At 43.4% G+C, this 27,577-nt stretch overlaps 1 protein-coding gene across 1 annotated transcript in view; it reads left to right on the plus strand.

The window, feature by feature from the left end:
- The window catches only part of ssrp1a (structure specific recognition protein 1a), a 41,662-nt gene that overhangs the window by 12,223 nt on the left and 1,862 nt on the right, over positions 1–27,577 (plus strand). Inside the window, exons 4-16 of the mRNA XM_080745454.1 lie at positions 5,514–5,619; positions 6,965–7,158; positions 8,487–8,587; positions 9,629–9,758; positions 10,525–10,628; positions 11,049–11,177; positions 14,297–14,518; positions 14,933–15,005; positions 17,582–17,714; positions 19,309–19,354; positions 24,675–24,810; positions 26,225–26,398; positions 27,136–27,242. Coding sequence (XP_080601580.1) covers positions 5,514–5,619; positions 6,965–7,158; positions 8,487–8,587; positions 9,629–9,758; positions 10,525–10,628; positions 11,049–11,177; positions 14,297–14,518; positions 14,933–15,005; positions 17,582–17,714; positions 19,309–19,354; positions 24,675–24,810; positions 26,225–26,398; positions 27,136–27,242 — 1,655 coding nt within the window. The remainder of the gene's footprint in view (positions 1–5,513; positions 5,620–6,964; positions 7,159–8,486; positions 8,588–9,628; positions 9,759–10,524; positions 10,629–11,048; positions 11,178–14,296; positions 14,519–14,932; positions 15,006–17,581; positions 17,715–19,308; positions 19,355–24,674; positions 24,811–26,224; positions 26,399–27,135; positions 27,243–27,577) is intronic.

Raw genomic sequence — 27,577 nt, forward strand, 5'->3', positions numbered from 1 at the left:
TTACAAGTGAATGTGAGCACAAATCCTAACTGATTTCAAACATTTCTTTTTGTCTACCAGGTGTACAACAGTGTTACTTAACGCTTAAATAAATGCCAGCATGCATTTAGGTTTTAAGCCTTCATCAGCCCTCGTGAACGCTTAGCCCTGCAAGACCCGTATTCATTTCTACTTAGCAAAAAAAATTAAAATCAGACTGTGTTGTAGGAGTCCTATTCAGAGGAAAATGTAGTAATGTTATTTTTTTTAAATATTTGTGTAAGGTTGTATAGCCATAAATCATAAATCATGCTCTAATTTACATTTTGAGGATATTTTTCACAATAATAACATATGTACATGTTCTATCTAGACATTCTAATGATCACCAAAAACATCACCAAAAACATTGAAATAAACACGGTTCCTCTGTTGTGCACGCAAACGTCCAAGAACAGCCTTAAAACCACTGTGGAAACACAGCAGCAACGATATGAATAATGTTGATGCAATGTTAACGATGAGACTGATGATCCTAGCAAGATTACTCTCCAAAATTACTTCCATCCCTCTTGTGACACTGGTGTAATGAAGCCTTCCCGTTCTGTTGAGTCCCACTGAGTTCCCTTAAAATGCAATTTGTGCATGTGTGTATGGGCGTGCCCGTGTGTGTGTGTGTGTGTGTTTGGGCGTATGTGTTTGCGCTGCTGGGCCCGTCCCGTCCGTGCGCGTGTGTGTTTGACCTGTGTTTTGCTATCATCAGCATGTGAAAGAGTAGCTGCTCTTTCCCCAAACCTTCTAATGGGATTAATGAGGGAAACCAGCTCCAGCATGTGCGTTCCATAAACACCGCAATCATCGGCTCATGTGAGTCAGTGTTTATATCAATCTGTTGAAACAGTTTGGCTCGGCAGAAAAAAGAAAAGGAAGAAAAAAGGGCTGTTTTGTGTTTGTTTTTTTGTCAGTGTAACTTTGTCTTTTGTTTCCTCTGAAACGTATGCGGTGCACCGCCGCTGTGCCAGTAAACAACCGTGTTTACTGTGGCCATTTACGGGCATTTTTAAAGTTTGCGGCCAGCCAGGGCTCCGCGAGTTGGAGCGCGGTCTCTGGGGTTTAATCAGCGCGTATTGTTGGAGATGGATCCTCTCTCTGTCCCGGAGCGTCGGGCATGAAGTCATTGTTTATTATCCATCGGCCGTGTCAGTGCCCAGGAATCCACTGGAGGTCTTAGCTGCTAGCTACTCCACTAAACCAGCCCACGGGCCTTCTCTGTTGCGGCCAGGGAATGGGGGGGGGGGGGGGGGGGGGGGGGGGGGGGGGGGAACTGGGACTGAGTTACTAGGGCCCAAGGTGGAGGGGCCTTAATTATTTTATACTTTAGCTATTGAAAAATAGCAGATATACAAGCTCGCTGCGAGCTTGTAGATCTGCTACTTTTGAAAAGTCGTTTTAAAATAGAACATTTGTAACAAATATTTTGCTTCTGCGTCGGGGGCCCCTGGAACTAAATATTTTCAGATGGGGGTTCTGTGGCCAAATACATATCATTTTGGGGGTCCTTTAAATGAAAAGGTTTGAGCACCACTAGAAACAAAAAAAGGATTTGAAATATTCAAATATATTTATTTATAATTTTTTCACGATTTTTCAAAAAAGAGCAGATCTACAAGCTCGCAGCACGCTGTGAGCTTGTATATCTGCTATTTTTCAATAATTAAAGTACCCAGGGCCCAGAAAATGGTGCGGCACCCCTGCTCATGTGTTCGTTTCCTACGGCAGCCCTGTTTAAATACGAGTGGACGCTTGTTCTACACGCGTGTAGTAGCCATGTCTGTGTATACATGTGTGTGTGTTGAATGGATAACATTGACGTCATAGTTTATATTGAGAGCATGGGCACAGGACAAGCGGGGGACATGTCTCCATTCCGACATGTCTCCATTCCGACAGTGACTTCTTATTGTCGGAGTGGCAACACTTCCATAGGTTTAGGGTTAGGGTTAGAGATAAGGTAAAGGGCTTTGCACACAGACGCGTTCTGTTGCACGTTGAGATGGGGGTCCGTGGCCAAATAAATATCATTATGGGGTCCTTCACATGAAAAATTATGAGAACCACTGACATAGTAGTCTCTCGAGAACAGACTAACTGAGCTCCAGTGAAGTGAAAAGGACCTTTTCTTTGACGATGGCTGGCCAGATTGCTGACATAGAAACATAGGGTTTTTCCAAAAATCTTAGAAGGATTCAAAAGACACTTATAGAATCGGGTCAAAATTCAAATTTTCACTATTTTTCAAAATAGCGGATCTACAAGCTCGCAGCGCGGCACTCGGTGCCGCATTGTGTCAATAGTTAAAGCATAAAATAATGAAACACAAATTGTGTACCCGTTCTGAATGGGTTAAATACGAGTGGACGCTTGTTCTACACGCGTGTAGTAGCCATGTCTGTGTATACATGTGTGTGTGTTGAATGGATAACATTGACGTCATAGTTTATATTGAGAGCAATGGGCACAGGACAAGCGGGGGACATGTCTCCATTCCGACATGTCTCCATTCCGACAGTGACTTCTTATTGTCGGAGGTGGCAACACTTCCATAGGTTTAGGGTTAGGGTTAGAGATAAGGTAAAGGGCTTTGCACACAGACGCGTTCTGTTGCACGGACAAAACAGACTATTGCATTTTTTTTTTAAGAAAACAATGATTCTCTACGACCTCATGCACACCGGCTCCGAAGTGGCTGCGGCTGTGCGTTTTTTGTTTCTTGATCGAAACCAGTTCGTTTGTGCGTCTTGTCGCATGCGGTAAAAAACTCATTGACTCATTTTATGACTCCTTTTCGGATCCGCGGTGTGGATTCCGCACAGCCTTGCACACCAAATCCAATGCGTTTTGCTCATACAGCAAACGGAAAAAAACACAACGGGTCCCGTGTGCAACGGGCTTTAGTGTCGGAAAAGGAGACATGTCGGAAAGGAGACATGTCGGAATGGAGACATGATGTAACCCACGCATTGTGGACGCAGGGCAGGTGAAAACTACACAGATCGGATGAAAACTAGACCGATCTGGCTGAGGGCTCGTCTTGGCCAAAGGAGGGGAACTAGAGATCTTGAGGCTAAGTTGAGTGTGGCAGTCGGGGGGGGATAGATGATAGTTTCAAGGGCACTTGGAATAAATCATGGGATATGTAGTAATAGAAGTCAGCCGTTTGGGGGATTGAGCAGATCTTTTGCACGTGGTCTGTGAAGGATGTATTGGGAAATTAGTGTTTATTCTGATGAAATGAGGTAAGCAACGTCGATTCTGCCAACACGGTGAATGGATGCGGTACATAAAAGCAGGCCCGATTGTTACGATCTTTGTTTCATTGTCTTCCAGTGAAGAATTGGGGTTGGAAGAAATGGTAAAACCATCCAATCATTACATTACTAAAAAGCTTAAAGGTTAAAAGAGAAATTGCAGGGTAATTAATTGCCGTCGTATATTTTTAAGACTATTATGTAATGCTTTGGTAGTCATTTAATTTAAAGCATTCACAGACCCCTATACTAGATTTGAGTAGGACCTACTGTACAATGGGGAAAATGTAATATCTGTGCACCAAAGGTCTTGCAACTAAACAAAGAAAAATGAATAATACTGAATAAATAAACACATTTTGTATACATACTGGGGATGGGACGATAAGCGATATTATCGTTTATCGTGATAAAAAAACACTCGTATCGTGGAGATTACATTTATCGTGATATCGTCCTCCGTCATGCACTGGGATCAATTCACCTTTTATTTGCCGAGCTGCATATCCGGCCACCACTTTAAACCCTCTATTGGTAAAACATACTTAATAATAATATACATACTTGAACTTGATAGCCTTTCTTTTCACTCTCTCTCAAATGTCTTTGCCAAAAAATAGCCGATCTACAAGCTCACAACGCGTCGCAACCGCAACACGTTGTTGTAGCTTGTATATCTGCTATTTTTTGGCAAATGTTCCGCCCGAGGATAATGGATTTTGATTATCGCGATAATATCGTAAATCGCGATTTCTTTTGTCACAGTAATTGTGATATGACATTTTCATATGGTCCCGTGCCTAACACACAGACTGTCTTTCTCCGTCCTTGCTGTATGAAGCAGGGACCCCCACAACCTGTTAATAGATTCCATATAGTTTCATTGTTTGACAGCACAATCATCAGTGTATTTTGGATTCATGTCAATTTGTGTTTTCAGATATTTAACCACTTGAACCGTCAATACTTAATACACTTGACCTTTCACTCTGTACTTGGTCTGCCCTTTTCCCCCTCTACACCAAACCTCTTTGCCGAAAATAGCCGATCTGAGGCGTTGTGAGCTTGTAGATCTGCTATTTTTGGCTAATGTTCTCAGCATATGGACACTAGGGTTCAAGTGTATGCATATAAAAAAGGAGAAAAAGTTTCTATCACACAAAGATTTGGAGGATCCCCTGTAGTAACTCTGAGGACCCCCTAGGGGTCCAGGACCCCCTGTTGAAGACCCTTGATTTAGATTTATACTTTGGTTGTGTGCCAGTGTCGCGCAACGCCGCAACCCAAGCGTAAATCAGGCGCTACAGACAGGCAGATATCCAGGTGCACAAACTATTTTTCCACACAGTCTCATTGTCTTATCCCCCACACGCGTGTGTGCGCACACACACACACACACACACACACACATGCACAGAAATACGCAGACACACCGCAATCACTTCCACATGTGCATTTAGGACTGTGTGTGTGTGTGTGTGTGTGTGTGTGTGTGTGTGTGTGTGTGTGTGTGTGTGTGTGTGTGTGTGTGTGTGTGTGTGTGTGTGTGTGTGTGTGTGTGTGTGTGTGTGTGTGTGTGTGTGTGTGTGTGTGTGTGTCCTCTCCAAGCCTGCAGGATAAATAAACAGGCTGATTGTCAGTGAAGGGGGGGGGGGGGGGGGGGGGGGAGTACAGTGGGAGCGAACAGATTACGTTCACCTCCGGTGTCCCACGGGGCCGTGCGGTGGGCGGGGTTCTAATTGAGCTGTGATTAATTAAGCCCCCTCCGTAGGGGGAGGACGGGGTGTATGCTTTTTGTTTATGCTAGGTCTTGAACCGTGCAGCCGATGGACTGCTGCGCTAACTTTGATGATCTCTCCTGTTTTGTGTTTTGCTCCCCTCTGGCCAGGGATGTCACTCCAAATCCTGGGCCCTGGGTACAAGGAGTCACTGCGGGCCCCCCCTAAATGTTCTTCATAGGGGGAGGGGGTTTAACCTAGCCTGGCGGTGCCAGCCTCTTATCACACACTTCACTAAAGCCAGGGGGTGATGTTGTGCGGTCTGGTTTATTAACCAGGCTAGGTTTAATTTTATCCCTTTCCGTCACTCTTTCCCTTCTTGCCCTTTCCTCATGCCTCACTGACCCCTGTGTTAAATTCATTTGATTTCTGTTCCACTGTTTGGTTTCTTACGCTTTCTGTCTCTGTCTTCCCTCTGCCCCCCCCCCCCCCTCCCTCTGTCTTTCAGGACTTGGAGAAGATCTCGGACTTCTTCAAGGCTAACTACAAGCTAGAGCTCACTGAGAAGGACATGTGCGTCAAGGGCTGGAACTGGGGCACTGCCAAGTTTTCAGGTAAACACAAATGTTTTGTCTTACGACTTTTGAGGGGTTATCAAAATGTGTTATTAAAGCCCTTACCCAGCAAGCACGGTCGGTCAGGACCTGAACCAATCAGTGACGTCTCCATTGGGGCCAGATCAAGTCAAACCATGACTAGTCAGATCTGGCCATAATATCACCTGATTTCAACCAACATAAATCCTGCCCACGAAAACGGACATCCTGGATTAATTAGAGTGGTTCTGATCGAGGCCAGATAAATATAACTAGTCAGATATGTCCCAGAATATAACCTTATATGCTCATATTTCAACTAACATTACAAACAATAACAATAATCCTATTGTCCATATGACGTCCTGGTAATGACATGAAGATCGTCCCCATATGGACTGTGATCTGGCCTAGTTCTGAACGTCACCGGAGTCACCGGAGGACGTTGTCATAACGTCATTATGATGTCATTTGGCTTGCAGGGTAACCTTAATTGAAATGCAAAACATATCCCCGAATTCTCGAATATTAACCTCAACGTGAATTGTTTTCATGTTTGTAAACTCAAATTCAAATTCCCAACAACCTTTTCATAGATTCCAATATAGTTTCATTGTTTGATAGCAAAATCATCATTGTATTTCGGATTCATGTCAATCTGTGTTTTCAGATACGTATTTAACCTCTTGAACTGTCAATACTTAACTTGACCTTTCACTCTGTACTTAGTCTGCTCTTTTTCCCCTCTACACCAAACACCTTTGCCGAAAATAGCCGATGTGAGCTTGCCTTGTAGATCTGCTATTTTTGGCTAAAGTTCTCAGAATATGGACGCTAGGATTCAAGTGGCTAATAAAGAAAAGGTTGTTATCACACAAAGATTTGGAGGACCCCCTAGGGGTCCCGGACCCCCTTTTGAAGACCCCTGCCATATAGGGGCTTGCTTCCGTCGTGGTCCTGTGTCAAATTCTGAAACAAACGTCTTCATTTAACTTGCTGCCCTTCGGTTAAAGGACCAGGTCACCTCTGGGACAACCAGATCTTATTTTATTGTTGTGTGGGACACGATCAACACAATCCTGAGTTATTTTTTGTGTTCAATCTGTATTTTTAGATATTTTAGTATTTCAGCCGATTTCAGCATGCTACAACTGGTCATATGATGCAAAATGCATCATATGACCAGTTGTAGCATGCTGAAATACTAACATATCTAAAAACACAGATTGAACACCAAAAATAATTCAGGATTGTGTTGATCGTGTCCCAAACAACAATAAAATAAGATCTGGTTGTCCCAGAGGTGATCTGGTCCTTAAAATCATTTCTATAACCCTGTTCCTCTGCTTGTCGTCCACTTCAGGGCCACTGTTGTCGTTTGACATCAACGACAACACGGCGTTCGAGGTGCCCCTGTCCAGCGTGTCCCAGTGCGCCACGGGCAAGAACGAGGTCACCCTGGAGTTCCACCAGAACGACGACGCCGAGGTCTCCCTCATGGAGGTCCGCTTCTACGTCCCCCCTGGCGCGGGAGACGAGGGCCAGGATCCCGTGGAGGTAAGCCCCGTTAACGGCGAGGAGCGGTCTCTAAACTGGCTGGTCTTGGTTGGGTTTCTGCCCCAGTGCCCCCCACAAGAGGGTTGTAACATGTAAAAGCACTTTGTACTAGGGCTGCACAATTAATCGTTTTTAAAGCGAAATCGCAATTTGGAACCACGCAATTAGCAAATCACAAAGGTGCATAATAATCGCAAAAGTGATTTCTGTGTGACGGTGGCTCCCCTCCTCCGTCGCCTGCACACATAGGAAACTTATGGTGTGTCTTAGGGTGTTTTTTTTGCCTTGATGAAAGCAAGGCAACGACATACAGTACTTTCTTCCTTGACAATAATCAACCTTTTAACAAAAAAAAGAAAAAAATGTTTTGTTTTAATTAAAAAAACTATCACTTATCCTTAAAATAAATATATAAATAGTGCGAATAAAATCGCAATCGCAATGAAAAATCGCAATTAGATATTTTTCCAAAATCGTGCAGCCCTACTTTGTACCAGTTCTTCTGACTGCTCTGGAACCGGGAGTCTGAAGCTAACTTGTCTCTGGTCCCGGGGTCTTCAACGTTTTCAGTCCAAGGACCCCTTAGTTGAGAGAGAGATGAAGCAGGGACCCTCCACACCCTTTTCATAGATTCCATATAGTTTCATCACATCACAACAGCACAATGACAGCACAATCTTCAGTGTATTTTGGATTCGTGTCAATTTTTGTTTTCAGATATTTAACCACTTGAGCTGTCATTACCTAATAAACTTGACCTTTTACTCTGTACTTAGTCTGCTCTTTTTCTCCTCTACACCAAACCTTTTTGACCAAAAATAGCCGATCTACAAGCTCACAACGGCTCGCAGCGCGAGGCGTTGTGAGCTTGTAGATCTGCTATTTTTGGCTAAAGTTCTCAGAATATGGACACTAGGGTTCAAGTGGTTAATATAAAAAAGGTTTCTATCACACAAAGACTTGGAGGCCCCCTGGTAGTAACTCCGAGGACCCCCTAGGGGTCCCGGACCCCCAGTGTTGAAGACCCATGCTCTAGTCCACTGTTCTAAGTGAGAACCTTTAAGTCATGTTTACTGGTCATATAACTTGCCACGGCCCATACATCCAGTATGAGTTGCTTGTACAGGCTGTGGTCATTTCTCCTCCCACCAGAGGGAGCTCCGACTTAAATTAAGCCAGTTGGTGCTTGAACCTGTGACTTGAGAGCAACGGGTATCCACTGGACCTTGCCTCTGAATATTTGATGGAAGGACCACTAATTGGCCTGTAAAGCGGCAGCTGTTTTGTCCGCGTAGATTCAGCACTAACAGGAAGTGTGTCCTCCTCAGGCGTTTGCGGCGAACGTGCTGTCCAAGGCTGACGTCATCCAGGCCACAGGAGACGCTGTGTGCATCTTCAAGGAGCTGCAGTGCCTCACGCCCAGAGGAAGGTACGGGAAACGACACACATGCACATTGCACACACAACCATAAACCATAAATGTAAACCCAAAATGTGAGTTTTGTACTACACAGCATGTTTAACCCATTTAGGCGTAGAATTATTGAAAGCTTTAACTATTAAAAATAGCAGATATACAAGCTCACAGCGTGGCACCGAGTGCCACGCTGTGAGCTTCTACATCTGCTATTTTTTTGAAAAATCATCTTTGAATATATCTTTTGAAAGCGAACATTTGTAACTTAAATTTTGCTTCTGGGGGTTCCTAGAAGTAAATATTTTGAGATGGGGGGCCCGTAGCCAAATATATATCATTTTGGGGGTCCTTGGTGTGAAAGAACCACTGACAGAAACTTTTTTTTTTTTTAAACACCTTTTAGAACCTTTTTAGATTTAGAAGACACTTATAGAATTGGGTCAAAAAATTCAAAGATTTGCAAAAAAAAATAAGATTTTTCAAAAAATAGCAGATCTACAAGCTCGCATTGCAGCACTCGGTGCCATGCTGTGAGCTTGTATATCTGCTATTTTATTTTTAATATTTAAAGCATAAAATATTGGATAATGCGTTCAGGCCTTAACCTGCTTTTCAGTGACCGTCATACAAATCTTTTGATGAAATGTTAGCTTAGTATAGGGGCGGCATAGCTCAGGGGTAGAGAAACCGCCATTAGAGCATGAAGGGTTCCCGAAGGGTTCCCAGTTCGAATCCGGGCTCCCCCCGAGTTAACGTCGAAGAGTCCTTGAGCAAGACTCTGAACCCCTAGTTGCTCCCGGTGAGCAGGTTGGTGCCTTGCATGGTTTCCTCCGCCATCGGTGTATTAATGTGTGCGTGAATGGGTGAATGTAATGGGTGAATGTAATGCACAATCTCTGTAAAGCGCCTTGGATAAAAGCGCTATATAAATGCACCATTTACCATTTAGCTTCTGGCACCATACTTATGCCGGGACCGTGTCTTTTACAATAGTGCACCTCCTCTCTTGGTCTTTTCACCTCTTCTTCCACTTTGTTTTTCCTACTCGTTCAGGTACGACATCCGTATCTACCCCACGTTCCTCCACCTCCACGGTAAGACGTTCGACTACAAGATCCCCTACACCACCGTGCTGCGTCTCTTCCTGCTGCCGCACAAGGACCAGAGGCAGATGTTCTTTGTGGTAAGAAGTCTGTCTGCCAGCCCAGCCTCTCAGCCTGTCCTTGGTTGTTGTTTTTTCCCCTTTCATTTAATTGAGAGCAATTATTGAGCTATGTAATGTGGTGTATCATTCTCATATGTTGAGTAAATTCAGCAGTAAATATTTATTGTGTCCACAGTAACGCATGCCGCTGAGAGATTTAGCGCTCTGCCTTTCATAACCTGCGGATGCGTTTCATCTGTCTCGCTGTCACTGCCCTTCCGTTCGCATTCCTTCTAGGGCTGTCATAATTATTACATGATGGTCTAATCGCAATTATTTGACATAATCGCATTTATTTGACATAATCGCAATTATTTTGTGATAATCATCATAATCGTTTACATGTTGAAAAATGTTTATATATGTCCAAACATTTAAAAAAAATAGTGGAAATGGCAGATCTACAAGCTCACAACACGTCGCGGTGCGACACATTGTGAGCTTGTAGATCGGCTATTTCCACTATCAATGTTATTTTTAAGTAGTCAAATATGTCCTTCATTTCTTGTGCAACTTCAAAGCCTACAAGCCAAACAGAAATGTAATTGTCAACGACAAAAACACAATTAAATCGTTAATCGCAATTATTTGAGTGACAATTAATCGTCACGTAAAATGCCGTGACAGCCCTAATTCCTTCTCTTTTCTCCCCTCCTCCCTTCTTCTTCTCTCTTCTCCTTTAACTCTCGTCCTGTGGTTCTTCTCTCTTCTCCTTTAACTCTTGTCCTGTGGTTTCTCTGTGCAGATCAGTCTGGATCCTCCCATCAAGCAGGGTCAGACACGCTACCACTTCCTCATCCTGCTCTTCTCCAAGGAGGAAGAAATCAGTCTCACCTTAAACATGAGCGAGTGAGTTTAACCCAAGACGATGGGAAGCGAAGAAATGCCAGCTTGGCTTGATTTTCCCGTATCTGTATCACGTGGATTTACGTAGGACTAGACCTAGACTGTAGGAGGAAAACGGGCCTGTGGCATGCAAACTTAAATGAAAAATGACCCCTATGTCATAGGGAAGGGTAACTTTTGTTACAGATTTTGTCATTATGTACACCAGTGATTCTCAAAGTGGATTCTAGGGACTCTGTGGGTTCTTTTAGAGGGGTCTAGATGGAACAGGTCCATGTGGTTCCATTTGTACACGCAGAGTTAAGGAGAGACCTTGAAATGTAAAAGTTTGAGAAACACTGATGTACACCAATGCGTCTTCTGTTGGATGTTTTACACATGGGCTTTGTATCATGACATTCCTCTTGTTTCCTTGTCTTCCAGGGAGGAGGTGGAGCGTCGTTATGAGGGGAAGCTCAGTAAGAACATGTCGGGCTCTCTGTACGAGCTGGTCAGCAGGGTGATGAAGGCCCTGGTCAACCGTAAGATCACGGTGCCCGGCAACTTCACGGGGTACGCATATTTTATATTAACCTTTTTGTTGCCAAGCATTACAATCTTCAATGTCTTCAATTGCCAGAATCTTACATTTTAATGTGCACGATGTGCACGGATGATGCACTACACGTGTGCACACCATTCACAGTTTTCTTCAAATGTAAACAAACATGGCTGCCATGTTTGAAAGATAGAGCTGTTCTGGGAGTCAAACATGCATATCGTGATCATGCCATATATATATATATATATATATATATATATATATCGGGAAACTCGTGTTTGGCACAGCCTATACCAAACTCGGGAAACTCGTGTTTGGCACCAAGTAGAGCCCTGCATAGGGAGCGCGCTCCCGCGGGACCTGCAGGACCCGTCACCATATATTGCGGCGCGGGCGGTAGTTTAATCCCTGCGGGAGGGGACGGGCGGTCAAAATAAACTCGGCGGCGCCGCAAAATCCCGCACTCTCCCGCAATAAGCTTTTATCTATACTTTAGCAAGATGTGAATATGTAGAGAATCAATGTAACTTCCCCTGCTGAGCGCCTGAGGAGAACGCATGGACCTACAGCACGTGGAATTTCTCTTTCTCTCTCTCTCGCTCTAACTCCCCCTCCCTCCCTCTCTCGTCTGTTAACGGCTAACCGGTGGGCAGATATTTGCGGCGGCATTGTCACTCACTATTTAGCCTAAATAACAACTATTTATTATAATGTAGTCCCATCGCCTATGTCCAATCGCAATATAAACACTTTACCTCTGTTAACAACCTCACAAATGCTCCTCTCTCGCGCACGTAGGCCTACACTAGTCCTGTTGGTTTTGGATCTCAATGGATTATACAAACGTCAACGTGCCTTCTTTAGCAAGTCAAGATGTGAATAGAGAACGCAATTCTCCCTGCTGAGTGAGGACAACGCACCCACATTGATACAGTACGTGGACTGGAGTCTCTCTTTCTCTCCGCCAAGTTCTCTCTCTCTCTCGCCTCTTGCTCTCTCACTCCGTGCCGTGGCTCCCTCGCTTGCCCTCTCCCTCTCTCTCTCTCTTTCTCTCATTTGTTCTCACCAACTGTCAGTCCGTCACAACTATGCTCCTCGCATGGCGCACACGGCACACTTTTTTGTTTGGTAATGGTTTTGGGTCTCATTTCAATGTGCCTTCTTGGGAGGGAGGCTGTTGGACGTTCTGCGGTAATGTGTGCCGCGGGAGTCCGCGGGTCAAAATTCACATGATTTGTTTGTCGCGGGTGGGAGCGGCGGAGAGGAAATTACAGCGGGCGGTCAAAAATGAAATCATTGGCGGCGCGGGCAGGAGTCGGCAGAAATCAGGCGGGAGCGGGTTCAATAAATCAGTCCCGCGCAGACCTCTAGCACCAAGTGTGCTAAGCAAACGTGGTCCACTGGTGGGACTATTCTTACGGCAGGCCCCTGAACAGTGTTTCTGCAATGTTTGGTGCAGATTGCAGCAACATTGTGCCTGTGGCCCCCCCGAGGGTCCCTGGGGTACCAATGTGACCCCTGGTATGGCAGGTCTCTACTTGTTGTTCTTGGGAGGGTATGGACCACTGGTTCTCAAAGTTTAGTGTCTTCAGTACCCCTCTCCCTGATTTCTGTCGATTTGATTGATAGAAGAGTTTATTAGCAGTTTGCAATAGAAAAAAGTACAGTTTCATGACGGCACAAATCACTGGTACAAGGTCAACTAAAAGGAGATCCTAGAAAGCCTTACGGCTTGTTTACACAGGAATCACTTTATGTATCTCATATAACATTGAAAGACAGACGGATAGAACATAGTACTTTACCAAGGATAACATCAATTTCAAAAGCAGAAAAATGGGAGCATGGGGGCTTAGTCTATTTACAAGTCTCGAGTAGCAGCTGCCTGAAAGTGACTTTTCATACCCATTTTGAAGGCGGCTAGGGATTTGCACTCCTTTAAGGCTTGCGGGAGGTCGTTCCACATGTTGGTGATATAGCAGGAGAACGAGTTAGAGCCTTGTTTAGTACTCCTGGTCCAGACAACCCACATGTTTATTTCTTCAAACAGGGTTCCCACGGTCATGAAATTACTGGAAATATTTTGAAATTAGAAAAATATTTTTCCAGTACTGGAAAAGTTTTGGAATTGATCAAGGGTCCTGGAAGGTCCTGGAAAAAATAGCTATGCATTGTCTTTGGTTATTGATTTTGTTAATACCTCTGAAATGACAAATTAAACATTGGCCAAATTGTCAAATATTAGAGGCAGAAATTGTGAAAATAGCAGATCTACATGCTCACAACGCTTCGCGTTGCGAGGCGTTGTGAGCATGTAGATCGGCTATTTTCACAATAGAACCATGTTATACAAAATTCCTCCACTCGTAGTGCTCGTCAGCGTCCCCAGTTCAAATATGATTATTTCGGGGGTCACGGCCTGAAAAGGTTGAGAACCACTGGCATACACTACCTGTCTTTGGGCATTGCGCACAGGAGTAAGCAACTTGTTAATGAGCTGAATTATTGTTACTAGCCCTTACCCGTTCAAAGATATGAGCTCCAAAATGATGTGCAGTGTGTGGGTTATGGGATGTGCACTGTGCATACAGTATATGAGGGATGGAAAGTAACTTTAACTGGTGCTTGCATGATAATATGTAGGAGCATCAATCAATGTAAGAAATACCCGTTTCGTTTAATGGCAACAGCGCCCCTCCCTTAACATGTGTGGTCACAAAAGGTACTGTAGGCTAAATAGATATAGATACACCATAAAAATGCTATTATACAGCATACGATTTGTGAAAGTGACAAACGGGCTTCACAGTTATGTCAGGTGTGTTCATATGCTGATGGTGATGCGATTTCAGATCAATTGCTCCAGCCACCGAGGAGAAACGCTGTTTCATACAGACAGACAGACACTCACTCAGACAGACATTCGCAAAATTATAGTATAGATATAGTCCTGTAAATTGGGTTAAATATCCTGGAAAAGTTTTGGAAAAGTTTTGGAAATTAATTGGTAAAAATGGGTGGGAACCCTGTTCAAAGCAATACTGATTAACACAATGCTACTCTTCCCTCTCTCTCTCTCTCTCTCTCTCTCTCTCTCTCTCCTGTATTGTTCTGCTCCTCCCTCTTGCAGCCACTCGGGGGCCCAGTGCATCACCTGCTCCTACAAGGCCTCCTCTGGCCTCCTGTACCCCCTGGAGAGGGGCTTCATCTACGTCCACAAGCCCCCGGTGCACCTGCGCTTCGAGGAGATCTCCAACGTCAACTTCGCCAGAGGCACCACCACCACGCGCTCCTTCGACTTTGAGATCGAGACCAAGCAGGGGAACCAGTTCACCTTCAGCAGCATTGAGAGGTACAGTAATGATGGTGACACAGCCACGCACACACATGAACCCGAACCTCGCACCCATCTAGCATAGACTGTTATAGTTGATATGAGTCATGCAAATCACTAATCTACTATATATATCGTCACTGTCGGGCAGAAACCTTCTATCACAATACTGAATCAAGCAAATTAAAATCTGTTCAGGGTGTTCATAAAAGCCTGATTAGACGATAAAATGACCAAAAGTTTTTGTGAAAGTGAAATATCCCTTTAAGCCCCGCTAAAGGAATCCACAGAGTCCCTGGAATCCACTTTGAGAACCACTGACCTCCTAAACCAAAGTACACCGATTATAATTTGTTAAAAGCTTCTACCAGTTTGCTATTACGTCCCATTTAGCTAATTAATCATCTCCTGGATACGTCTCTCTTCCCACAGAGAAGAATACGGGAAGTTGTTTGACTTCGTCAATGCCAAGAAACTCAACATCAAAAACAGAGGCTTCAAAGAGGTAACCGCTTTGAACGTTTTACTTTCTGCACATTTACTGTGGTTTCATGTGAGACTGTATTCCATCCCTGTTCATTGTATTGACCCTTTTTGTTGCCCCCTCTCCTGTGTGTCTGTCATTGTAACACCTGTAGAAGAAGGTGGGTATGGTTGTGGGCGTTCCCTTCATCAAGTGGGCACCATTGTGTGATCTTGGTTTGGAGTGATTAACGCTTGCATGGTGTGTCAGTGTGGGTGTGTATACTGTGTGTGTGTGTGTGTGTGTCTGTGTGCGTGTGCGTGTGCGTGTGCGTGTGTGTGTGTGTGTGCGTGTGTGTGTGTGTGTGTGTGTTGGGCAGCAGGGAGCCTGTCCGATAATCTCTTGAGCTCTTTTGATTGCTGTGATTGACATGGAAAGACCTCATAATTTCACTACTAATCATAGAATACGATTTTGTCAACGTTGGCTTTGGAGGACTGCGAGGGCAGGAAGGAAGGAATGAGAGTTGTGTGTGACTCTGTGTGTGCAATGTACAGACTAACGTTTGGCCCAAAAGTTTGCTTTTTTACTTTAACCATAAAGAAATCTGTAATTGCTACGTTGTCTACAGGATTGACTTCATTTCCCTGCCCATAATGCTCAGTGTAGAGTCCAAACATGCATATCAATCCAGCCAAAGACTTTACTGCCATATGTGACAGGGTCATCTGTTGCCCTACTTATAGTGCGGGGCGTTAAGGGGAGCAAATGCTAATTTCGTGCAAATTTGTCTCAAAGCGCCACATTTTGCACAGATGTAGCCCAGGGCATGCTTTAATGATTCAGCTAGGTTGCCCGAGTTTGCGACCTTTGGGGTCGCCACATCGGCCAAATCAAGTTGGGCTCCCATCGACTTTCTATACAGGAGGAAAATACACAGAAAAACTTTTTTTTTCTGGGTATTTAAATAGGATGTGAGGGGTCTAACTAGGGGCCCCCAGAAAATGATGGTTTAGTGATGAAAAGTGATGACTCATCACTAATCACAGTTTGTTTTGTGGGTGTTTTCTGGCACCCTAGCCAAATCATTAGAGCATGCCCTGTGTGCAAAATGTGGCGCTTTAAGACAAATATGCACGAAATTAGCATTTGCTCCCCTTAACGCCCCGCACTATTACAAGGTCAGCAGAGGATGTCAGTTAGAGAATAAATGAACCTGTCCTCCTACTGTATTGGTGGCTGCTCAGGACATGGCTTATTCTTTCTGTCTTTCTGCCATTCAACCCTGACATATTATATGGTAATAGTAAAATGCTTATTGCTTCCCAGATGACATTACAGTACAACCACTGACATGCTGTTAAATGAGTGAAGTTAGATTGAGTTGGATGAAAACTTGAAACCAGTTACTTTTGGTATCACCCACTTATGGTGCTTTTCCACTGTATAGAAACCGTCTTGACTCTGCTTACTTTTGGTACTGGGTACTTTGTTTCCTACTCTAGATGGTACCCTTCAACATACAGCTAGTCATTATTTTGCTAACGGGTATTTGGTAGACCATATTCACACCGTGGCCATCTTGGATCACATGACTTCCTGGGATAGCAGCCTGCATTACAAACCATTGTGAACAATGGAGCGATGGTCCCAAAATATGAGTTCTGTTCAACCAATTTCTTTTCACCAAATTGACAAATGGGCAGATGACAACATCGACATCCCCAAAATGATTAAATAGAAGGGCTACAGTAACTTGATTGATTACATCCACGGTAACGATATTCAAGGTAAGTTTGGTTGCAACCTTACTGTGTACAAAGACTTGCTATCTGTGCAGTGCTTGCTCCACCATCATTTTTAACTATTTGTTGTTAGATTATTCCTGATTAATATGCAAAAATCACGATACAGTAATATTAACTATATGATGGCAGAGCAAGCACTAGTCTGCACAGATACTGTAGCAAGTCTTTGTACAGAGTAACAGTGCAACCTAACTACCATGAATATTGTGGATGTACCCATGGTAACATGTCATTAGGTCGAACACCCTTTAGATCGACCAGCAAACTCTATCCCAAATCCTAATCCTAACCTCAGTAACTCTATCCCAAACCCTAATCCTAACCTCAGTACCTCAGTAAAACGGTTTCTCTGAAAACCCCGTCATTTACGACCTGGCAAAAATGCCTTCCGTGGACACTGCCCCCTTGTGGTAAACGGAACAGGCGATCAATGTTCTGCGCGACCTCAGCTGTGCTGTTTTAAACGTGGAACAACATATGATGGGAAATGATAATCAAACCATTGAAAGTCCTGCCAAATTTGAAGTATTATGGAAACGGGTTACCACATCTTCAGCTTGACTTAACGCTTTCATTTTGAATCGATTAAAGTGGGATTGCTGTCTGTGCATTAACGCATCTTTTTTGAATTATTATTTTTTTACCAATCAAATAATGAATGTATATCTTTGCAATATTCGTTGACAGCCTTAGTAGTGTCTATAGGGCATAATGATGGCACCACTCCACTTTGTGTGCATCCAGGAAGTGGTGTCTCCTCCTGTTGCATTGTGGGTTGTGTAGTTCCTGACGGTACAGTGTATCTTGCAGGGCATGAAAGGTACCAACAACGAGTACAGTGACTCTGATGAAGACCAGCACGACGCCTACCTGGAGAGGATGAAGGCCGAGGGGAAGATCAGGGAGGAGGGAGACGGCAGTGAGGAGTCGGATGGCGAGAGCGGTGAGTGACAGCCCCAAGTCAGCCAATTGGATTGGTGTGATAGCGTTTGGCGGTATACATCAGTAGCCTGGCGAGGCCCGACGTCATCTGCGTTCACTCACTCATTCCTTCCACAGTATAACGTCTGGCCTTCGGCCTATTGGCAGCTTGAAAAGTGGGCGGGAGTACTTGCCTTGACAGACAGACTCCTCTAACCAATCAGCGTAGCAAAACATCTCTCAGCCAGTCGGAAGAACGGCAAACAAACACGTTTTTTCGGCCGATGAACTCCGCTAGCACATCCCCTGTGTTACTTTTTAATTGTTGTAATTGATTCCAACTCTGAAATAACTGCACTTATGCTTGTTTTATTGTTAGAGCGTTAACTGTTACACTTGTTGCATCGCGAGGGCAGCCATTGTTGTTTTGAAAATGCTGCAGCATGGATCTACGTCACCGTCTACACATGGACCAATTAGGGAAAGCTTTTCACTTGTTGTCAGGAAAGACTACGTTTGTTGTGCGGAAGCAGTCACTAATTGGCCCCGATCAGAGAATAATCATAATACTCGCTGCCAATACCTGGAAGTCCAGACGTTATACTGTGGAAGGAATGAGTGAGTGAACGCATATGACGTCGGGCCCCGCCAGGCTAATACATCAGTGGTTCTCAACCTGTGGGTCGGGACCCAAATGATTTTGGGGGGGTCCCCAGATGATTAACTTATTGTGAAACATTGTTTTCTCACTTAACAGTAAACAAACCAACGTGAACTTTAAGTGTACAGAGGGTATATGCACATTTCTAAAGTGACAATTTAAGGATTTTAATACCTCTGAAATGACAAATCAAACATTGGCCAAAATGTCAAATATTAGAGGCAGAAATTGTGAAAATAGCCGATCTACATGCTCACAACGCCTCACATTGCGAGGCGTTGTGAGCATGTAGATTTGCTATTTTCACAAGATACAAAATGTAATGCCTCAACTCTTAGTGCTCGTCAGGGTGGGTGGGTCCCCACACTCCCTAGTTAGAATATGATTATTTTGGGGGTTGAGAACCACCGGTCTACATAACGGCACCATTGCATTCAGGATATGGTCACTCATTGATCCACACCACATTCAGGATATGGTCACTCATTGATCCACACCACATTCAGGATATGGTCACTCATTGATCCACACCACATTCAGGATATGGTCACTCATTGATCCACACCACATTCAGGATATGGTCACTCATTGATCCACACCACATTCAGGATATGGTCACTCATTGATCAGGATATGGTCACTCATTGATCAGGATATGGTCACTCATTGATCCACACCACATTCAGGATATGGTCACTCATTGATCCACACCCCATTCAGGATATGGTCACTCATTGATCCACACCACATTCAGGATATGGTCACTCATTGATCCACACCACATTCAGGATATGGTCACTCATTGATCCACACCACATTCAGGATATGGTCACTCATTGATCCACACCACATTCAGGATATGGTCACTCATTGATCCACTGCATTCAGGATATGGTCACTCATTGATCAGGATATGGTCACTCATTGATCCTCACCACATTCTCCTCATTTTCAGACGAGTCGTTCAACCCCGGAGAAGAGGACGATGACATTGCAGAGGAGTGAGTGACTTTTTGACTTTTTTTTTTTTTTGACACCAATATATTCACACTTGTCCCTCCCTCCTTCCCTCTCTCTCATCACTACTTTATATAGCCTTTTATTGCGACCGAAGGTCGCATATACTCTGAAAAACCGTGTCGCTTGAGTGACCTTCCTTCCTTCCGTAACCTTCCTTCTGTAACCTTCCTTCTGTACGGGAGTGATGTCAGTGTGATGTCAGCGAGTTGTGACATCACTTCCTGTGCGGGGCGGCTACACGAAATGTGGATAACACTATATATGGAGATAGTCCAGTCCATCATGTCATATGGGACTACCGTCATAGACAGTAGCCAAAAGAGAAGGATACACAAGACTAAGAAAGACAAAAAAAAAGAATAAAAAAGAAAAAAAAGGAGGAGGAGGATAAAGATACCAAAAGGAGAGAGAAGAAAGGGTGGATGAGGTACAATGTGTCTCAGAAAAGAAAATGTAACAAGGAGGTGGCAACGGGGAGGCTAGATAAAGTTATTAGGCCTGGATCCGACTTTAAGTCGACGCACAGGATTCCAGAAGTGTAGCGCTTATTCGCTCTTGTATCAAACTGGTACTCTAAACGTTCTTAGAATTTAATATATATTTTCTAAAGTAAATATGGGGGCGGCTGTGAAAAAAAGAGAAGAATAAAAAATAAAAAAAGGAGGAGGAGGATAAATATACCAAAAGGAGAGAGAAGAAAGGGTGGGTGAGGTACAATGTGCGGTATCCTCCTTGTCAAGCTCGACGTTGGGCATTTGGTCCTATACATGGAGAAATGGAGCGAACCTGTTTGGCCTAAACATGGAGATGTGGTACAGAATGACTCATATATGGGCATAAAAAGTATGTCATGTGACATCACTTCCTGTACAGACAGTCAGACAGACAGACAGCCATTGACTCCGGCCTAACAATGGCTACTGTCTATGACGGTAGTCCCATATGACATGATGGACTGGACTATCTCCATATATAGTGTTCTCCACATCTCCATGTTTAGGCCCAATCGCTCACACCCTAGGTGGGGTTGGCGATAGGGCCTTTCTGTGTGGAGTTTGCATGTTCTCCCCGTGTCTCCTAGGGTTGATACCCTCACAAAACATGAACAAACTCCCCCCAGAATGATAACAACTAGAATCGTCAGAGAAACGCTGTGGTTGGCCAGATGGTCAAGAATTGGCCCTTTAGGGCGAGGTCGCATGTCACCCTGAGGTCGCATTCCACCCTCAGCTGTCTTACTAGTTATATACACAGTTTTGGCAGAGTATTAACTCATTTACCGCCTCTCCAATAGTCCAGAGAAAATCCCTCTGTTCCTCTCCGCCGGGCACGATAATCCTGAGACTTTATTTTGCTTTAATCGCTATAAAACATTTAAAAGTATAGTCGTGGTTTATCGCGGGTCGTGCTCTAATCACCTTCAGAGAAGTGCTTCCGGTCGCATTTCCTTTCCGTATCCGGCTTGATTGGTAACAGTAGTAGAGGCAGCTCGGCGATGGAAGCGTATTTTTCCGATGGCATTTTTTTATTTGAAAGCTGTGATCGGGGGGTGTACACACGCCTGGTACATGATCCATCCGTGCACAGATGTTGCGCGATCTGCACGCACGTCCCCCCCACGTTAAAGGACCTACACCATGAATTTTCACTTTTTCTATTTTAAAACCTTTTTTTGGGGTCCCACTGGCACCTTCTATCCTCACAAAGTCCTATTTCTGACCGTTGTGTCTTTCTCTGGTTTTGGGCAGACAGAGATGAAAAGCTTTCCACGGGTTCTCAGAACAGTGCTGTTCTGAGAGTTGACGAGAGTGACGTCACTCTCGGATTCCCGTTTTTTTTTTCAGTCAAAAAAAAAATGTTTCAAAAAAAATCTTTTTTTCAAAACTTTTTTTTTTCAAAACTTTTTTCTTTTCAAAGAAATGCAATGCAGTCATTCAAATTTTTTTTTTTTTCAAAACTTCAAAAAAAAAAATTTTTTCAAAACTTTTTTTTCAAAAAAAGGTACAATGTGCGGTATCCTCCTTGTCAAGCTCGACGTTGGGCATTTGGTCCTATACATGGAGAAATGGAGCGAACCTCTTTGGCCTAAACATGGAGATGTGGTACAGAATGACTCATATATGGGCATAAAAAGTATGTCATGTGACATCACTTCCTGTACAGACAGTCAGACAGACAGCCATTGACTCCGGCCTAACAATGGCTACTGTCTATGACGGTAGTCCCATATGACATGATGGACTGGACTATCTCCATATATAGTGTTCTCCACATCTCCATGTTTAGGCCCAATCGCTCACACCCTAGGTGGGGTTGGCGATAGGGCCTTTCTGTGTGGAGTTTGCATGTTCTCCCCGTGTCTCCTAGGGTTGATACCCTCACAAAACATGAACAAACTCCCCCCAGAATGATAACAACTAGAATCGTCAGAGAAACGCTGTGGTTGGCCAGATGGTCAAGAATTGGCCCTTTAGGTAGGGATGGGTATCGTTAAGATTTTAGCGATTCCGATTCCGATTCCGGTTCTGCTTATCGATCCGGTTCCTTATCGATTCTCTTATCGATTCTCAGCCCCCTCGCCATGCAGGGGGCTGGTCAGAAATAGTGGCCAATGGTCTTTTCTACCTCCTCCACTCCTTATTCTCCTCCTGTCATTTTCTTCTTTTTCTAGTTTTTATTTATATTTTTCACCCAAAAAAGCTCAATCCAACGTCCCGTTTTTGCAGTGCTCAGAATGTGAAGGCACAACTTATTTTTTTTACAGTGTAGCCCTAATATGGATATAATATTGATGCCAGCTGATCATTCACTGAAAGGCCTAAAGTTAAAAATACATACTACTGTATATAGCCTATATTTGTAATTGCTGTGCCATTGCTGCTATGTCTGTGTCACTGTTAGAGCTGCATGATTATGGCAAAAACTTTATTTTAAAATTATGGCTACATATTGAGATAATTTATTTCAAATATTATTAAAAATATTATTATTGAATAAATATTGTTTTAAAACGATTGTCTTAAAAGCTAAAATAAATAAGGTTGCATTTGTTGTTTTCAAGGTGAGAAATTTACCTTATGTCACAGTAGTCTGACTCTAGTCTATTCCTTTCAAATATTTAAGGGCAAAATATTACCTCATGACACTGTTCCTGTTGTTTGGGTTGTAAAACCTCTGTAAGGGACTTAAAATGTTAAATAATACATTTCTGTTGCTTAATGTACTTTGTGAAACTATCGGAGGATACTATAACGACTTTTAACGGGCTTCACCTGGACATGCATTGATTAATCCAGCGTGCGGACAGACACACAACGACACCACGCAAAGTGAACTGACTTTTTTTTTTTTCAACAACAGAGAAACGGGAGGTGGTTTTCCTTTGAAACTGGCTAAAATAAAGGGACATTTAGGCTATAGGATGGCTTTTTCTGTACCTTGCAGCCTTGCAAGAGCTTTTGCAAAGCTGTTGCTTTCTGTTAAATGAAAGTGAAAGTAAACTCCTTCTGCATGGACCGTCTGGAGGCAGGAAAGCCTGGTGACACGATGCTTTTTTTTTTCTCTTCTTCTTTTTTGAGACGACATTGACAGACACAGGATTATGGAATATATCCGTACATTGCAAAGGTAACCAGCACCATCTGTATTATGTAGGCTGCCACTATAAAGTAGACTGCCTGCTACTTGTTATGTTTGCTTTAGTTAGTCACAGGACCAGAGCATCAGACAACATGTTGGCTGCTTCTAAACAAGGCAGCGCGTCGCGTGTGTGACGTGATGTCATCGCGCATATGCAGGAATCGATAGCAGAATCGTTAAGGACATTGGCTAACGATTCCATGGAACCGAACCACGGGCAACCGGTTCTCAACAAGAACCGGTTTTCGATACCCATCCCTACCTTTAGGGCGAGGTCGCATGTCACCCTGAGGTCGCATTCCACCCTCAGGTGTCTTACTAGTTATATACACAGTTTTGGCAGAGTATTAACTCATTTACCGCCTCTCCAATAGTCCAGAGAAAATCCCTCTGTTCCTCTCCGCCGGGCACGATAATCCTGAGACTTTATTTTGCTTTAATCGCTATAAAACATTTAAAAGTATAGTCGTGGTTTATCGCGGGTCGTGCTCTAATCACCTTCAGAGAAGTGCTTCCGGTCGCATTTCCTTTCCGTATCCGGCTTGATTGGTAACAGTAGTAGAGGCAGCTCGGCGATGGAAGCGTATTTTTCCGATGGCATTTTTTTATTTGAAAGCTGTGATCGGGGGGTGTACACACGCCTGGTACATGATCCATCCGTGCACAGATGTTGCGCGATCTGCACGCACGTCCCCCCCACGTTAAAGGACCTACACCATGAATTTTCACTTTTTCTATTTTAAAACCTTTTTTTGGGGTCCCACTGGCACCTTCTATCCTCACAAAGTCCTATTTCTGACCGTTGTGTCTTTCTCTGGTTTTGGGCAGACAGAGATGAAAAGCTTTCCACGGGTTCTCAGAACAGTGCTGTTCTGAGAGTTGACGAGAGTGACGTCACTCGGATTCCCGTTTTTTTTTCAGAGTCAAAAAAAAAAAATTCAAAAAATTTTTTTTTTTCAAAACTTTTTTTTTCCAAACTTTTTTTTTTCAAAGAAATGCAATGCAGTAAAAAAAATTTTTTTTTCAAAAAAAATTTTTTTTTCAATTTTTTTTTTTTCAAAACTTAGAAAAAAAAAATTTTCAAATTTTTTTTTTTTTTCAAACATTTTTTTTTCAATTTTTTTTTTCAAAAACTTTTTTTTCAAAAAACTTTTTTTTCAAAAACATTTTTTTCAAAAAACTTTTTTTTTCAAAACTTTTTTTTTCAAAAAACATTTTTTTTTCAAAAAACTTTTTCTTTTTCAAAAAACTTCTTTTTTTTCTGGAAAAACCCCACTAGATGCGCCCCTGAGCAAACAGAGGCCGTTTTGGTATTGCAGCTGGAGAGCCTCATTATAGTAGAGCTAGAACAAACAAAAAGAATGGTCAGAGTGTTTTTTGAGGGTTAAAACCTGTCTAAGACTCAATTTTGAGCATATATTTATACAAAAAATATAGTTTTAAAAGCATGGTGTAGGCCCTTTAAAAGGAAGGACGGCGCGGCAGTTAACCCCTTCAGTCGATGTTTAAAAGACGGCAAATGAGTTAATGTCCTCTGCCTCATCACATCAATGTATGTTATTATGTTTGTATGTGTTTTTTTTTTCTTCTTTCTTTAATTATAATAACTACATGCTTGACAGACAACTTCTTTGTTTTGTTTCTTCCTTCTCTATTGGTCAGGTATGACAGCAATGCCGAGGCGAGCGACAGCAGTGAGGGAGGAGACGGCAGTGATGACGAAGGCGGCGCCAAGAAGAAAAAGGTCAAGAAACCCAGAGAAGTTAAAGAGAAGAAAGAGAGAAAGCCCCGCAGAGAGGTGAGAAACTGGGAACCATGACGGGTCCATGGCAGATGATATGGAAACGTGAACGTGGAAAACAAATGACTGTACTGCAGGGTTCCCCAATAGGCAAATGGCCCGCGGGGGGCTACTGTCTGGCCCCCGCCAACCCCAGTAATAATGGTGGTATAAGAGCAGCAACAACACTAGTATATCGTCGTTGTCAGGTGGAAATCTCGTATCTCCAAATGTGTACGTTCTTTCGCAAATCATACAAGGCCGTCGCACAAAAGTAGTGAAAACAGCAGATCTACAAGCGCACAACGCCTCGCGGTGCGAGGCGTTGTGTGCTTGTAGATCGGCTGTTTTCACTAGTTTAATTCATTTTTAAAATGTTAAATTCAAAACTAACGGTTTTGGACATACAAGAGTTTCACCTGACAACGACGAAAACTGTCGCTGGAGTAGTGGGAAAACCGTCGCCCCCTGCAATGTTGTGGCCCTCGGCTTGGTGCCCTAGACATAATTCGGCCCTTGGGGAAAACTAATTGGGGAACCCTACTGTACTGTATTGTATGCCAGGCTGAAGAGAGGCAATGCGTCATTTGTGGTGATAATGCATTATTATCTCTTACCAGTATTATACCCTTCTATGTCTTAGGGTTTAGGACCTTTTAACCACTTACTTACATAAGCGCCCCCTACAGACGGGGCTCGGTTGCCGCGGGCTTTCTCGCTTAGATCAGCGGGGATCGCACCGATTCAAAGGAGCTTTATTGGCATGAGAAAACATACGTTTACATTGCCAAAAACAAGTAATCAAAACATAATAAAAACAGTTGAAAATGGGGAACATTCGTATATACAGTTGGAGGGGGTACAGCATTGTGTAAACAGAGCTATGTCGCATTTTGTCGTTATGTATACACAGACAGGGTATGAAGCTTTTTGGGACAGATATCAGCATTTCTTTTTTCTCAATACAATTTCAATAGCATGGAAAAGAAGGAAAAGAAATCTTTTATCACAACAGTTCACAAATCTTGCTGCTGTGTTCGCACATTGTTGTATTTCTCCCAGTAGGTATGGGAGTTTTTTGTCGTTGGTAATGTTTACAAACTCACATTGGGTGTGCGTAATCTGTGGGAATCAATCCAACTCTTGCCGCCCGCAAGAACGAGCACGCGCGCGAGACTTTCTCACAGGACCGTGCCCGCCTTCCTCTCCGCTCCTGAACTTCTCCGCGCGTTCCAAATAAGCGCCCGCCTCTCATTGTAAATGAATGGGTTCTTATGTTTAATTTTGAGTGCTTTTTGATTCATAAGTTACTAATTGAACAGCGTCTGTATCATGCTTTTACATTTCGTTCAGGTTAAGGTCATGTTTCTACTAGTCAATGTCTCAAGTATAATCAATCCAAACATTTTTATTATGTGTCCACGCATTGCAGAAGAAACGGAAGGAGAAGGATGCCAACGCCCCCAAGAGGCCAATGAGCGCCTACATGCTGTGGCTCAACAACAGCCGTGAAAGCATCAAGTCAGAGAACCCGGGCATCTCCGTCACTGAGATCTCCAAGAAGGCTGGGGAGATGTGGAGACAGATAGGCAAGGAGGACAAGGAGGTGAGAGAGCAGCAAAGAGTTACTATACACGGACACAATGGTTATAATTCAATACGTTTCTCTTATTTTGGATTCTTATTTATTGTGTATATATATTTATTTTATTGTGTTCTGGGTTCCCACGGTCATGACATTCCTGGAAATATTTTGAAATTAGAAAAATATTTTTCCAGTACTGGAAAAGTTTTGGAATTTATCAAGGGTCCTGTTATTGAGCTGAATTATTGTTACCGTATATAGTCCTGTAAATTGGTTTAAATATTCTGGAAAAGTTTTGGAAATTAATTGGTAAAAATGTGTGGGAACCCTGCGTGTTATTCAATTCATTTAGGATGAATGGTGTCAAATAAGGTAATGACTAAAAGTAATACATTGCCGGAAGTTGTCTGAACCCAAACAGACATCTTGAAAATTGCTTTAACAGGTCAGTCAAAATATAATTTTCTGTTTTATATGAAAGGTATACTGAGTAGCATTCTGCCACTTGTCTTCCACTTGTCTGCCTCCCGCTCCTGGTTCTTTGTTTTTGAGTGGTGGTAAACCGCTCCATAGAGTGGCTGTGTGTGTGTCCGTAGCCTTTTTCCTCAGCGTTTTGCCATAGTAAAATGTGTGTGTAGCATAGCCTGTACATCCTAGACTCAAATCCTAGTCTGAAGACGTTATGCAAGCACGACCACCGCTCACTTCACATTGGGTGTGATTTTTCATCTGTACCTGTCTCTGTCTGTCTCTTTCAGGAGTGGGAGGCGAAGGCTGGAGAGGCCAAGAAGCAATATGACATCGCCAAGAAGGAGTACAAGGAGAGCGGTGGAGGAGCCTCGGCCTCAGCCTCACCTTCCAAAAAGTAAGAGCTGGTAACGCACGCGCAAACGGACACACATAGTGCTTGCTTTTCTCGATGCATGATATGTAAGGGATAACATCTCGGAGATGGCATATCAACCTGAAGTGCTCCTATCACTCGATAATGACCGCTGAGCAAGATGTTATCCCGCTTATTGAACGGTTACTTACTAAATAAATGTAATACATTGACCCAAGTAAAAAAAGCAACAAAATATTTCCTTGCTTACAGAAGTGAAAGTGTTGCACTGGCCGTCCACAGAGAGCAACGTCGCCTCGACGCAAACATGGAAGCGTTGATCAAATAGAATCCATATTTGGTCACTGCATTCATTG

Source organism: Nannobrachium achirus (genome assembly GCF_963921795.1).
Source record: "Nannobrachium achirus genome assembly, chromosome: 17".
Classification (NCBI taxonomy): Eukaryota; Metazoa; Chordata; class Actinopteri; order Myctophiformes; family Myctophidae; genus Nannobrachium; species Nannobrachium achirus.